The sequence below is a fragment of the Bombina bombina genome, chromosome 10 (assembly GCF_027579735.1).
Source record: "Bombina bombina isolate aBomBom1 chromosome 10, aBomBom1.pri, whole genome shotgun sequence".
In the NCBI taxonomy this organism is placed as follows: domain Eukaryota; kingdom Metazoa; phylum Chordata; class Amphibia; order Anura; family Bombinatoridae; genus Bombina; species Bombina bombina.
The window spans coordinates 11,581,683-11,596,852 of NC_069508.1; the positions used below are offsets into that span (position 1 = coordinate 11,581,683).

General features: G+C 38.9%; 1 protein-coding gene across 3 annotated transcripts in view; it reads left to right on the plus strand.

The window, feature by feature from the left end:
- Nucleotides 1-15,170, plus strand: part of NTNG1 (netrin G1) — a 397,703-nt gene that overhangs the window by 281,986 nt on the left and 100,547 nt on the right. Inside the window, exon 9 of one of the 3 annotated variants that reach the window (XM_053693779.1) lies at nucleotides 10,980-11,147. The exons of the other annotated variants lie outside the window; for them this stretch is intronic. Coding sequence (XP_053549754.1) covers nucleotides 10,980-11,147 — 168 coding nt within the window. The remainder of the gene's footprint in view (nucleotides 1-10,979; nucleotides 11,148-15,170) is intronic. 3 annotated transcript variants of the gene reach the window in all.

Sequence of the window (15,170 nt, forward strand, 5' to 3'; positions counted from 1 at the left end):
ATGTATCAAAACGAAATGACGCTTCCTATAGCCGGTAATGAGTGTCTGAATTCTGGATGAAGATATTTTGGACCATTCCTCCTTGCAAAACATCTCCAGTTCAGTTAGGTTTGATGGTTGCCGAGTATGGACAGCCCGCTTCAAATCACCCAACAGATTTTCAATGATATTCAGGTCTGGGAACTGGGATAGCCATTCTAGAACATTGTACTTGTTCCTCTGCATAAATGCCAGAGTAGATTTTGAGCAGTGTTTTGGGTCGATGTCTTGTTGAAATATCCAGATCCGGCATAACTTCAACTTTGTGAATGACTCTTCAACATTATTCTCAAGTATCTGCTGATATTGAGTAGAATCCATGCGACCCTCAACTTTAACAAGATTCCCAGTACCAGCACTGGCTAAACAAGCCCCACAGCATGATGGAACATGCACCAAATTTTACTGTGGCTAGCAAATGTTTGTCTTGGAACACTGTGTTCTTTTGCCGCCATGCATAACGCCCCTTGTTATGACCAGATAACTCAATCTTTGTTTCATTAGTCCACAGCACCTTCTTCCAAAATGAAGCTGGCTTGTCCAAATGTGCGTTTGCATAACTCAAGCGACTCTGTTTGTGGCGTGTGTGCAGAAAAGGCTTCTTCCGCATCACTCTCCCATACGCTGAATGGTTGAACGATGCACAGTGACACCATCTGCAGCAAGATGTTGTTGTAGGTCTTTGGAGGTGGTCTGTGGGCTGTTTTTGACCGTTCTCACCATCCTTTGCCTCTCTCTGCTATAGCTTTTTGTAGCAGTGCTCTCTTCAATACGTGGGTCTTATTTCCCGCCCTCTCAAGGATCGTATTAGAGAGCATTTGTTGTCTCTTGACGAAGACATCCCTAGTACCCCTGTTGCAAAACATTTCCGTTCTCATGGTACTCACATTAAACACCTTTCTTTCATGTAATTAGCAAGAGTCCATGAGCTAGTGACGTATGGGATATACATTCCTACCAGGAGGGGCAAAGTTTCCCAAATCTCAAAATGCCTATAAATACACCCCTCACCACACCCACAAATCAGTTTTACAAACTTTGCCTCCTATGGAGGTGGTGAAGTAAGTTTGTGCTAGATTCTACGTTGATATGTGCTCCGCAGCAGGTTGGAGCCCGGTTTTCCTCTCAGCGTGCAGTGAATGTCAGAGGGATGTGAGGAGAGTATTGCCTATTTGAATTCAATGATCTCCTTCTACGGGGTCTATTTCATAGGTTCTCTGTTATCGGTCGTAGAAATTCATCTCTTACCTCCCTTTTCAGATCGACGATATACTCTTATATATACCATTACCTCTACTGATTCTCGTTTCAGTAATGGTTTGGCTTTCTACTACATGTAGATGAGTGTCCTGGGGTAAGTAAGTCTTATTTTCTGTGACACTCTAAGCTATGGTTGGGCACTTTTGTATAAAGTTCTAAATATATGTATTCAAACATTTATTTGCCTTGACTCAGGATGTTCAACGTTCCTTATTTCAGACAGTCAGTTTCATATTTGGGATAATGCATTTGAATAAATCAATTTTTTTTCTTACCTTAAAATTTGACTTTTTTTCCTGTGGGCTGTTAGGCTCGCGGGGGCTGAAAATGCTTCATTTTATTGCGTCATTCTTGGCGCGGACTTTTTTGGCGCAAAAAGTTTTTTCTGTTTCCGGCGTCATACGTGTCGCCGGAAGTTGCGTCATTTTTGGCGTTTTTTTGCGCCAAAAGTGTCGGCGTTCCGGATGTGGCGTCATTTTTGGCGCCAAATGCATTTAGGCGCCAAATAATGTGGGCGTCTTTTTTGGCGCTAAAAAATATGGGCGTCACTTTTGTCTCCACATTATTTAAGTCTCATTATTTATTGCTTCTGGTTGCTAGAAGCTTGTTCACTGGCATTTTTTCCCATTCCTGAAACTGTCATTTAAGGAATTTGATCAATTTTGCTTTATATGTTGTTTTTTCTATTACATATTGCACGATGTCCCAGATTGACACTGAGTTAGAAGATACTTCTGGAAAAACGCTGCCTGGTGCTGGATCTACCAAAGTTAAGTGTATTTGTTGTAAACTTGTGGTAACTGTCCCTCCAGCTGTTGTTTGTAATGAATGTCATGACAAACTTGTTAATGCAGATAATATTTCCTTTAGTAATGTTACATTACCTGTTGTGGTTCCATCAACATCTAATACTCAGAGTGTTCCTGTTAACATAAGAGATTTTGTTTCTAAATCTATTAAGAAGGCTATGTCTGTTATTCCCCCTTCTAGTAAACGTAAAAGGTCTTTTAAAACTTCTCATTTTTCAGATGAATTTTTAAATGAACATCATCATTCTAATTCTGATAGTGGTTCCTCTGGTTCAGAGGATTCTGTCTCAGAGGTTGATGCTGATAAATCTTCATATTTATCCAAATTGGAATTTATTCGTTCTTTACTTAAAGAGGTCTTAATTGCATTAGAAATAGAGGATTCTGGTCCTCTTGATACTACATCTAAACGTTTAAATAAGGTTTTTAAATCTCCTGTAGTTATTCCAGAAGTTTTTCCTGTCCCTGATGCTATTTCTGAAGTAATCTCCAGGGAATGGAATAATTTGGGTAATTCATTTACTCCTTCTAAACGTTTTAAGCAATTATATCCTGTGCCATCTGACAGATTAGAATTTTGGGACAAAATCCCTAAGGTTGATGGGGCTGTCTCTACTCTTGCTAAACGTACTACTATTCCTACGGCAGATAGTACTTCCTTTAAGGATCCTTTAGATAGGAAGATTGAATCCTTTCTAAGAAAAGCTTACTTATGTTCAGGTAATCTTCTTAGACCTGCTATATCTTTAGCGGATGTTGCGGCAGCTTCAACTTTTTGGTTAGAAGCTTTAGCGCAACAAGTAACAGATCATAACTCTCATAGCATTGTTAATCTTCTTCAACATGCTAATAACTTTATTTGTGATGCCATCTTTGATATCATTAGAGTTGATGTCAGGTATATGTCTCTAGCTATTTTAGCTAGAAGAGCTTTATGGCTTAAAACTTGGAATGCTGATATGTCTTCTAAGTCAACTTTGCTTTCCCTTTCTTTCCAGGGTAATAAATTATTTGGTTCTCAGTTGGATTCTATTATCTCAACTGTTACTGGAGGGAAAGGAACTTTTTTACCACAGGATAAAAAATCTAAAGGTAAATTTAGGTCTAATAATCGTTTTCGTTCCTTTCGTCACAATAAGGAACAAAAGCCTGATCCTTCGCCATCAGGAGCGGTATCAGTTTGGAAACCATCTCCAGTCTGGAATAAGTCCAAGCCTTTTAGAAAACCAAAACCAGCTCCCAAGTCCACATGAAGGTGCGGCCCTCATTCCAGCCCAGCTAGTAGGGGGCAGATTACGATTTTTCAAACAAATTTGGATCAATTCAATTCACAATCTTTGGATTCAAAACATTGTTTCAGAAGGGTACAGAATTGGCTTCAAGATAAGGCCTCCTGCAAAGAGATTTTTTCTTTCCTGTGTCCCAGTAAATCCAGCAAAGGCTCAAGCATTTCTGAAATGTGTTTCAGATCTAGAGTTGGCTGTAGTAATTATGCCAGTTCCAGTTCTGGAACAGGGGCTGGGGTTTTATTCAAATCTCTTCATTGTACCAAAGAAGGAGAATTCCTTCAGACCAGTTCTGGATCTAAAAATATTGAATCGTTATGTAAGGATACCAACATTCAAAATGGTAACTATAAGGACTATTCTGCCTTTTGTTCAGCAAGGGCATCATATGTCCACAATAGATTTACAGGATGCATATCTGCATATTCCGATTCATCCAGATCACTATCAGTTTCTGAGATTCTCTTTCCTAGACAAGCATTACCAGTTTGTGGCTCTGCCGTTTGGCCTAGCAACAGCTCCAAGGATTTTTACAAAGGTTCTCGGTGCCCTTCTGTCTGTAATCAGAGAACAGGGTATTGTGGTATTTCCTTATTTGGACGATATCTTGGTACTTGCTCAGTCTTCACATTTAGCAGAATCTCATACGAATCGACTTGTGTTGTTTCTTCAAGATCATGGTTGGAGGATCAATTTACCGAAAAGTTCATTGATTCCTCAAACAAGGGTTACCTTTTTAGGTTTCCAGATGGATTCAGTGTCCATGACTCTGTCTCTAACAGACAAGAGACGTCTAAAATTGATCTCAGCTTGTCGAAACCTTCAATCACAATCATTCCCTTCGGTAGCCTTATGCATGGAAATTCTAGGTCTTATGACTGCTGCATCAGATGCGATCCCCTTTGCTCGTTTTCACATGCGACCTCTTCAGCTCTGTATGCTGAACCAGTGGTGCAGGGATTACACAAAGATATCTCAATTAATATCTTTAAAACCGATTGTACGACACTCTCTGACATGGTGGACAGATCACCATAGTTTAGTTCAGGGGGCTTCTTTTGTTCTTCCGACTGTAATTTCAACAGATGCAAGTCTGACAGGTTGGGGAGCTGTTTGGGGGTCTCTGACAGCAGAAGGGGTTTAGGAATCTCAGGAGGGGAGATTACCAATCAATATTTTGGAACTCCGTGCAATTTTCAGAGCTCTTCAGTCTTGGCCTCTTCTAAAGAGAGAATCGTTCATTTGTTTTCAGACAGACAATGTCACAACTGTGGCATACATCAATCATCAAGGAGGGACTCACAGTCCTCTGGCCATGAAAGAAGTATCTCGAATTCTGGTATGGGCGGAATCCAGCTCCTGTCTAGTATGGAGATTGAACGCTTGATTCTTAGTCAAAGAGGTTTCTCTGACTCTGTGATTAATACTATGTTACAGGCTCGTAAATTCGTATACAGGGAGATATATTATAGAGTCTGGAAGACTTATATTTCTTGGTGTCTTTCTCATCATTTTTCCTGGCATTCTTTTAGAATTCCGAGAATTTTACAGTTTCTTCAGGATGGTTTGGATAAAGGTTTGTCTGCAAGTTCCTTGAAAGGACAAATCTCTGCTCTTTCTGTTCTTTTTCACAGAAAGATTGCTAATCTTCCTGATATTCATTGTTTTGTACAAGCTTTGGTTCATATAAAACCTGTCATTAAGTCAATTTCTCCTCCTTGGAGTTTGAATTTGGTTCTGGGGGCTCTTCAAGCTCCTCCGTTTGAACCTATGCATTCATTGGACATTAAATTACTTTCTTGGAAAGTTTTGTTCCTTTTGGCCATCTCTTCTGCCAGAAGAGTTTCTGAATTATCTGCTCTTTCTTGTGAGTCTCCTTTTCTGATTTTTCATCAGGATAAGGCGGTGTTGCGACCTTCTTTTAAATTTTTACCTAAGGTTGTGAATTCTAACAACATTAGTAGAGAAATTGTGGTTCCTTCATTATGTCCTAATCCTAAGAATTCTAAGGAGAAATCATTGCATTCTTTGGATGTAGTTAGAGCTTTGAAATATTATGTTGAAGCTACTAAGAGTTTCCGAAAGACTTCTAGTCTATTTGTTATCTTTTCCGGTTCTAGGAAAGGTCAGAAGGCCTCTGCCATTTCTTTGGCATCTTGGTTGAAATCTTTAATTCATCATGCTTATGTCGAGTCGGGTAAAACTCCGCCTCAAAGGATTACAGCTCATTCTACTAGGTCAGTTTCTACTTCCTGGGCGTTTAGGAATGAAGCTTCGGTTGATCAGATTTGCAAAGCAGCAACTTGGTCTTCTTTGCATACTTTTACTAAATTCTACCATTTTGATGTGTTTTCTTCTTCTGAAGCAGTTTTTGGTAGAAAAGTACTTCAGGCAGCTGTTTCAGTTCGATTCTTCTGCTTATAATTTCAGTTTTTTTCATTATAAGATTTAAACTTTAGTTTGGGTGTGGATTATTTTCAGCGGAATTGGCTGTCTTTATTTTATCCCTCCCTCTCTAGTGACTCTTGCGTGGAAGATCCACATCTTGGGTAGTCATTATCCCATACGTCACTAGCTCATGGACTCTTGCTAATTACATGAAAGAAAACATAATTTATGTAAGAACTTACCTGATAAATTCATTTCTTTCATATTAGCAAGAGTCCATGAGGCCCACCCTTTTTTTGTGGTGGTTATGATTTTTTTGTATAAAGCACAATTATTCCAATTCCTTATTTTTTATGCTTTCGCACTTTTTTCTTATCACCCCACTTCTTGGCTATGCGTTAAACTGATTTATGGGTGTGGTGAGGGGTGTATTTATAGGCATTTTGAGGTTTGGGAAACTTTGCCCCTCCTGGTAGGAATGTATATCCCATACGTCACTAGCTCATGGACTCTTGCTAATATGAAAGAAATGAATTTATCAGGTAAGTTCTTACATAAATTATGTTTTTCCACTTTGTAGGTATAGACCATGTAAGGAAGGATATTAGGGGAGGAGAAAGAATAGGTAAACTACTAAGACAAGAAGCTTCTGTATTTTTACCTTACAAACTAAATATCCCAGGGGCATCAATAAGAGACAAGACTTAGATCTATTTATTAATTAGTCCCTTGTCCCTAATCATCACCATCCTGTTCATATTTTAGCTACTATTATTTACATCCCTTCCTCACTTCCATTACCATTATTACTTATTATTATTTGTAATATAATGGTCGAGTCTTAGATCTAATCATTATTTATCATATTTTATCTTTCTTATCCTATAGCACACATTATATGATATATATGAGTGTTTTTCCCTTCTTTTTTATATATATTTTTTGTGTTCTCTTTTTCTCCTCTCTTAGTCAGTTTTTTTTTATACATATGCTTCAGAATCAATACTTTTTATTTTTATTCTTATATTTATTTTTATACTTTTACACATACTTACATACTTAATTTTAAGTTTTATCATCTAGTTATGTCTGGTACATTACACGTATGCATTTGAATATAATCTTATGTTTAGTTTTGATCTCATCTCATCTTATAGTTCATTTAGCCACATAAGGTGTATTGTACTTATGCATATGTATGTATGTAAGTTATTTTTCATGTACATTTATCCATTATCACTTTTGTTGTTTCAATCACGTTAAAAGTCACCATATTTATTGCCTTTTCACGCCCACTTTTTTGTCTGTTCTCTGATTGGATGATGTACAGCATAATAGTGCACCTTTAGAGAACACCTGTAGATCTCTGATGAAGCGCATTGAGCATGCGTGAAACGCGTCAGATCTGTAATCACCAAGCCTTGCAGACTTTTTAGTGCCCTACTTTGTAAAGCTTGAATAAAACCACTTGGTTCACGGTTCCTGTACATCCTCGTTTCCTTCTTGTCTATAGCTTTTTGTAGCCTTTCCCTAAGCCATTATGTTGAGCAATATTTGTTTTCAGGTCATTGGGGAGTTGTTTTGAGGCCCCCATGTTGCGACTCTTCAGAGGAGAGTCAAAAAGAACAACAACTTGCAATTGGCCACCCTAAATACCTTTTCTCATGATTGGATGCACCTGTCTATGAAGTTCAAGACTTAATGGGCTTACCAAATCAATTGTGTGTTCCAATTAATCAGTGCTAGGTAGTTACAGGTATTCAAATCAGCAAAATGGCAAGGGTGCCCAAATTTATGCACCTGTCTAATTTCGTTTTGATGCATATTGCACGTTTTCTGTTAATCCAATAAACCTAATTTCACTACTGAAATATTACTGTGTCCTTCAGTTGTTTGATAGATCAAAATGAAATTGCTGATCCAAACACCCAATTATTTATAAATGAAAATGAGGATGGGGGCAACCCCGAAAATGTTAACTTAAGTAAAAACTATCTATCTTTAAATAACGGAGCGTGCTTTTTCTTTTGGAACAGTGTATTTGAGTGTTTAAAGTGCACCCCGGTGGTTGTGGCAGATAGGTGAGTGCTGGATTCATATTGGACTTTATTTTATATATATATAAAATGTGTGTGTGTATGTATATGTGTGTATATGTATATAATTTGTGTATGTGTGCATGTATGTATATCTGGGTGTGTGTATGTATATATAATACAACACACATAAAGTCCAGTACTCACTCACAAGCTCTCAGCTAGGATTAAAAAGCAAAACTGGAAGAGTTAGTTACCGCATTTGGCCAAATGGGACAAGCTCAGGCACCACGTCAAGGTCTCTTCCAAGTGCCTGAGTCCCTAATACAGCCACACAACAGCAGCCATGCAAACAAATGCAAGCTCATAATCAAACAAACTGGGAACAGGTCAGGGTTCACAGACTTATGTAATCACCCTGGGGATAAGCAAAAAATCAGGAGAAAGGAATGCACATCCAGACTGGACCGGGTACACATCCCATGACTCATAAACAGGCCCAGCTTTGGTTGCTATCGCACTCACATAAAGCTCCTCTATCTACAGAGTCACAGGCAGTTAACCCCGGGCCTGCCAGGGTGCAAGTCCTTAGGGAGAATTACAAAAACAGACAACACACATAAAGTCCAGTACTCACTCACAAGCTCTCAGCTAGGATTAAAAGCAAAACTTGTTATTGATACAATGTTTTGGCTCCAGCGTGTCAACTGCAATTTTGTTACAACAATTTCTGCAAATGTTTGGCTGTAATTACTACTACAATCTGAACATAGATCCTATGTGATTACCATGGTAGCAAGTACCTTCTTTTTTGAGTGGTGCTACCCTCTGGTTGGGGTGTTGTTCATTTAGTACAGTGTGTAAATTGTGTCGATTTATTATCAAGTTATATTGTTTCTGCAATATTGTTATTTGATCTCTGGCATAGATCCTCAGGTTGTTTATCTCATGATAACAGATTTCCAATTACTCATATTGGGTTATCCTCTGAGAGAGGTCTTGCCATTGATTTATTGCCACATTTTCATACCATGGTAGCAGATTCCTGTGGGAGTACAGGGCTACCCTCTGGCAGGGGTGTTGCAATTTAGCGTCTATTTGGTGTTTGTTCCTTGTAAACTGAGTGTGAGCTGGCCAGCTTTTTTACTTTTAAGATGTATGAATCTAATGCACTATACAAGATGTATATGGATAATAAACACACTTTGTAATTATTATGGATGTGGTTTCGTTTAGGGGACCCAGCTGTTGAGTTTTTGCACCTGAGTGGAAGCAACCAAAATAAATTATTTGATTGCTTGAAATAAATTTGTGCGAATGAATTATTTATTATATATAAAAAACTAGATTTATTGAGTGCTGAAATCCCTGGCTTTATTAAGAGGCTACGTAAGTGTACCCCCTTTTTCTCTTCCTTTTTTTCTTTTGCGTCTATACATGTGTTTTTCAGGGTCTGCACCATACTAAAAAGCAATTAAAAATAACTTGTTGGTTCCTCTCCCCATTTTTCTGTTTTCCATTTTTCTGTTTTTTATATATATATATATAATGTGCGTATATGTGTGTGTAAAGAGCACAGAACTGAGTGAATGCATGTCATTTTAATTTAATATACAAGGCATACACAAATATGCATAAACACACACATATATATATTTATAAATATATACACACAAATATATATATAATTTTATATATATAATTTGACTACAATGACAAACCTTTCTATGATAGTATTCTCATCACATTCCCATCACCAGTAACTGGCCTATAAGGGGTAAGACTTATCATTAATACCTGGGGGGGATTTGTCAGTAAGTTTTCAGACTCCCACCACATCCTGTGCTACCTCTCTTCACTTTGCCATATTCATATAAATATTTATTTTCTGTTTGTTTTGCTCACAGGTTGAGATTTATTCAACAGATCTCATATTCATGACGTCCTTTTTGATGGGACAGTGACTAGCAGGCAGTAACCCCATAGTTATATCTGATCAAATCCCTACAAACCTTTTGGAAAAAAAATACTAAAACAGGAAGAAAAAAACTGTGTTTGACCAGAATATACCATACACTTTTTAATGTATCCCTGTGAAACATAAAATAGTTTTAATTCAAATTCAATCCTCATTAAAGGAACATAAAAATAAAAAACTGCCATGCTTAGGAAAGAGCAATGCTTAAATATGTATTAAAAAGGGTTAACTTAAAGCTGTACATTTTTTTTTCAAATGAGCAAGAATTGCAGTTAGTGTAAAGCTTTTCTGTGGGATAGAAACTCAATAGTTGACAGACAACTACAATATTGCCCCATAAGCACTAGAAAAGTATTTTTTTCAAAACAGGAACATTTAATTTTCACAAAAATATAAAATGTTGTCTTATAGATACTATATCCAAAAAAAGAAATGGCTTTAATGTCCCTTTAAGTAGATTTCCAAAAGGATTAGGTATAATGCTGATATAGTCTGCTGTAACCGTCTTAATGAAATAACGTGATTATTCTTCTAAATGCCAGAGGAAATGGGAGGAAGTCTTAATCAAATTTGAATTTTAATTATTGACCATTAAGTAAAATGGCTGCCAGCCAGTTGCTGTCTAATTTGCACATCTACTGGCTGTATTTGTAATGTAAATATTTCTAAAACACCGTCTCCATAAAATAACATATTTACAGTAAACAAATCTAATATTAATCATTGATCCTTATATATATCAGCCAGAAATTTGAATTCCCGTTTCCTCATCAACTTATTGTTAAAGCATCTCATGATAACTGTGCTACCAATAATGTAGAACCGTTGTTTAAGCACATTCAGTACAATGTTCTGGCAGTAAATGCAAAATTATGGCCCCAATGAAATGATCTAATATACTGAATTTAAATATTTGCTAATATTGGAATACAAATGATTTACTAGTTCAGATTTCTAATATAAGAGATTTTGGGGTTAACGCCTGCCACTGCTTTGCTATTGAATGACCTGGGGGCTTGTTCATTCACTCTGATAGTGACAACGTGCTCTCAGTAACTGGTGAACAAGCTCTTGGGTCAGAGCCAGTTGTGAAACATCACACATTGTCCACCTTTTCCCTTGCACGGTCCTCACCAAGCACACCTTCTCTCTCTCTTTCTTTACCTCCCTCTTTCCTCACAAGATTGCTTTTGCCATGGGCACTCCAACCGCTGCAGTTACATCGAAGTTCTAAATACGTCAGTCTGCGTGGGCTGTAGACACAACACTCGTGGTCAGCTGTGTGAGATGTGCAGGAGAGGCTTCCACAGAAATTTACCTGCCAAACTGGAGGATGAAAATGTTTGCATAGGTTAGTTGTCTCAAACACCCCACTCTGTGTCCCTGGTTTCCTTGGATGAGATAAATGGAGGGGCAGGAGGGGCAAAGGGGTTGGTACCTCATGAAATTATTCATCAGCACCTCCATCCCATCTCTGCTTGCTCCTATGCTTACTTCATAACTGACCACCTCCAGAGACCATATCTCATAATGATGACTCCTGTTCTCTGTATTTCCCACATACTCTTGGCCATTGTTCATTCAATTAAACTACTCATAACTGTAAAATAGAGCCACTTACCTACCATGAAGACAAGACACTGACACTGATTGCTTGTACTGACCATCAGGACCAAGAATACCCTGACACTATGATTTATCCCTCATCAAGTCTCTTCTTTCATGACATTATTTCTAATCAAGGACAAACACAGTCAATCATCATACTTATCCACTGTCAACAGCGAGCATAACCACAGTACTTAACCATTAAGGTCAGGCACTGCATCTAAATGTACATGCCAATCACATGCCAATTACTTGATTTATCCATCATTAATGCCAATGCTGTTACTCACTGCACTTGCCCAATATCAGGCCAGGCATTGGCACTCACTATACTTTCCCCAACATGGTCAGGCACAATTACTCACTATATTTGCCACATAGTGCTAGGTACAGTCAATCCTTTTACTTATGCAGCCTCAGGAACTTCCACTCACTGCACTTATCCGACGTCAAAGCCTGGAACAGTCACTGTACTTACTTAATATCAATGCCAAGCATGGCCACTCACTGTACTAAATCATCATCAAGTCTGGGCATTGCCACTCACTGCACTCATCCAACATCAAAGCCAGGAACACTCACTGTACTTACTTAATATCAATGCCAAGCATGGCCACTCACTGTACTAAATCAACATCAAGTCTGGGCATTGCCACTCACTGCACTTAGCCAACATCATGTTCTGGCATTGCCACTCACTGCACTTATTCAACATCAAAGCCAGGAATACTCACTGCACTTACCCAATATCAATGCCAAGCATGGCCACTCACTGTACTAAATCAACATCATGTTCTGGCATTGCCACTCACTGCACTTATTCAACATTAAAGCCAGGAACACTCACTGCACTTACCCAATATCAATGCCAAGCATGGCCATCCACTGTACTAAATCAACATCATGTCTGGGCATTGCCACTCACTGCACTTATCCAACATCATGTCCTGGCATTGCCACTTACTGCACTTAACCAACATCATGTCCTGGCATTGCCACTCACTGCACTTACCCAATATCATGTCCTGGCATTGTAACTCACTGCACTTATCCAACATCATGTCCTGGCATTGCCACTCACTGCACTTATCCAACATCATGTCCTAGCATTGCCACTCACTGCACTTATCCAACATCATGTCCTAGCATTGCCACTCACTGCACTTATCCAACATCATGTCCTAGCATTGCCACTCACTGCACTTACCCAATATCATGTCCTGGCATTGCAACTCACTGCACTTATCCAACATCATATCCTGGCATTGCCACTCACTGCATTTACCCAATATCATGTCCTGGCATCGCAACTCACTGCACTTATCCAACATCATGTCCTGGCATTGCCACTCACTGCACTTAACCAACATCATGTCCTGGCATTGCCACTCACTGTACTTATCCAACATCATGTCCTGGCATTGCCACTCACTGTACTTATCCAACATCTTGTCCAGGCATTGCCACTCACTGCACTTATCCAACATCTTGTCCAGTCATTGCCACTCACTGTACTTATCCAACATCATGTCCAGACATTGCCACTCACTGTACTTATCCAACATCTTTTCCTGGCATTGCCACTCACTGTACGTATCCAATATCATGTCCAGGCATTGCCACTCACTGTACTTATCCAACATCATGTCCTAGCATTGCCACTCACTGCACTTATCCAACATCATGTCCTGGCATTGCCACTCACTGCACTTAACCAACATCATGTCCTGGCATTGCCACTCACTGTACTTATCCAACATCATGTCCTGGCATTGCCACTCACTGTACTTATCCAACATCTTGTCCAGTCATTGCCACTAACTGCACTTATCCAATATCATGTCCTGGCATCGCAACTCACTGCACTTATCCAACATCATGTCCTGGCATTGCCACTCACTGCACTTAACCAACATCATGTCCTGGCATTGCCACTCACTGTACTTATCCAACATCATGTCCTGGCATTGCCACTCACTGTACTTATCCAACATCTTGTCCAGGCATTGCCACTCACTGCACTTATCCAACATCATGTCCTAGCATTGCCACTCACTGCACTTATCCAACATCTTGTCCAGTCATTGCCACTAACTGCACTTATCCAACATCATGTCCAGACATTGCCACTCACTGTACTTATCCAACATCATGTCCAGACATTGCCACTCACTGTACTTATCCAACATCTTTTCCTGGCATTGCCACTCACTGTACGTATCCAATATCATGTCCAGGCATTGCCACTCACTGTACTTATCCAACATCATGTCCTAGCATTGCCACTCACTGCTCTTATCCAACATCTTTTACTGGCATTGCCACTCACTGTACTTATCCAACATCTTGTCCAAGCATTGCCACTCACTGTACTTATCCAACATCATGTCCTGGCATTGCCACTCACTGTACTTATCCAACATCTTGTCCAAGCATTGCCACTCACTGTACTTATCCAACATCATGTCCTGGCATTGCCACTCACTGTACTTATCCAACATCATGTCCTGGCATTGCCACTCACTGTACTTATCCAACATCATGTCCTGGCATTGCCACTCACTGTACTTATCCAACATCATGTCCTGGCATTTCCACTTACTGTACTTATCCAACATCATGTCCTAGCATTGCCACTCACTGCACTTACCCAACATCAGTTCCAGTCATTGACACTTTGAGTATTTATTTAAATCTGTTCCAGGTACTGCAAATACTAGCAATGACTTTTCTTATTTTGTGACTTAACATAACAATGCTAGTATGAATGTGTGTGACTGCTTACCAATTACCCTTTGCAATGTTGACGCAAATTACCAAAAACACGGAGTGTAAATTGCATGTTTTTTAGTTTTGCTCATAATTATGGCTTTCAAATAACCCTAATTGGCATTACCTGATGGCATTGGTATGGCCCAAGTGTACATGATAGCTGGACAAGTAGAGCTCTCTTTATGAAGCATTTTCTTTCCTACTGAATTCTCTCTTAGGGTCTCACTTCCCCCTATAAAGTGATTGAACCTGACAGACATTTTACAACTACATATTCCTCTCTACAGACCTAATTAATGCTGCTCACTCTAATGATCGTTATCAGGCTGCCCACCTCTGATGTATCTGTAGACAGCAGTCTGACCAATCAGGTGAGATCAGAGCGGGCAAGGAAGATGAATTCAAACCTTTATCACACCTCTGAGAAACAGGGGGAGGTGGGAACTGTATGAGGCTATTCGTCTTAATTAGGATGTGTGAATATTCTGCAGCTACAGAAATATAGACAGTTAAACTCATCATTTCACTGTGTATGAAGAGAATTCTCTCCATGGCAGTTATTTTTTCTGTCGGTGATGCTTTTATGTTATATGTGTATGTGGTACAGTAATGCTGAGTTAGTACGTGATGTTAATGTATAGGGTATATGTATATGTGATACAGTAATGCTTAGTATGTGATGTATAGGGTATATGTATATGTGGTACAGTAATGTTTAATTAGTACATGATCTATAGGGTATAGGTATATGTGGTACAGTAATGCTGAGTTAGTATGTGATGTATAGGGTATATGTATATGTGGTACAGTAATGCTTAGTATGTGATGTATAGGGTATATGTATATGTGATACAGTAATGCTGAGTTTGTATGTGATGTATAGGGTATATGTATATGTGATACAGTAATGCTTAGTTAGTATGTGATGTATAGGGTATATGTATATGTGATACAGTAATGCTTAGCATGTGATGTATAGGGTATATGTATATGT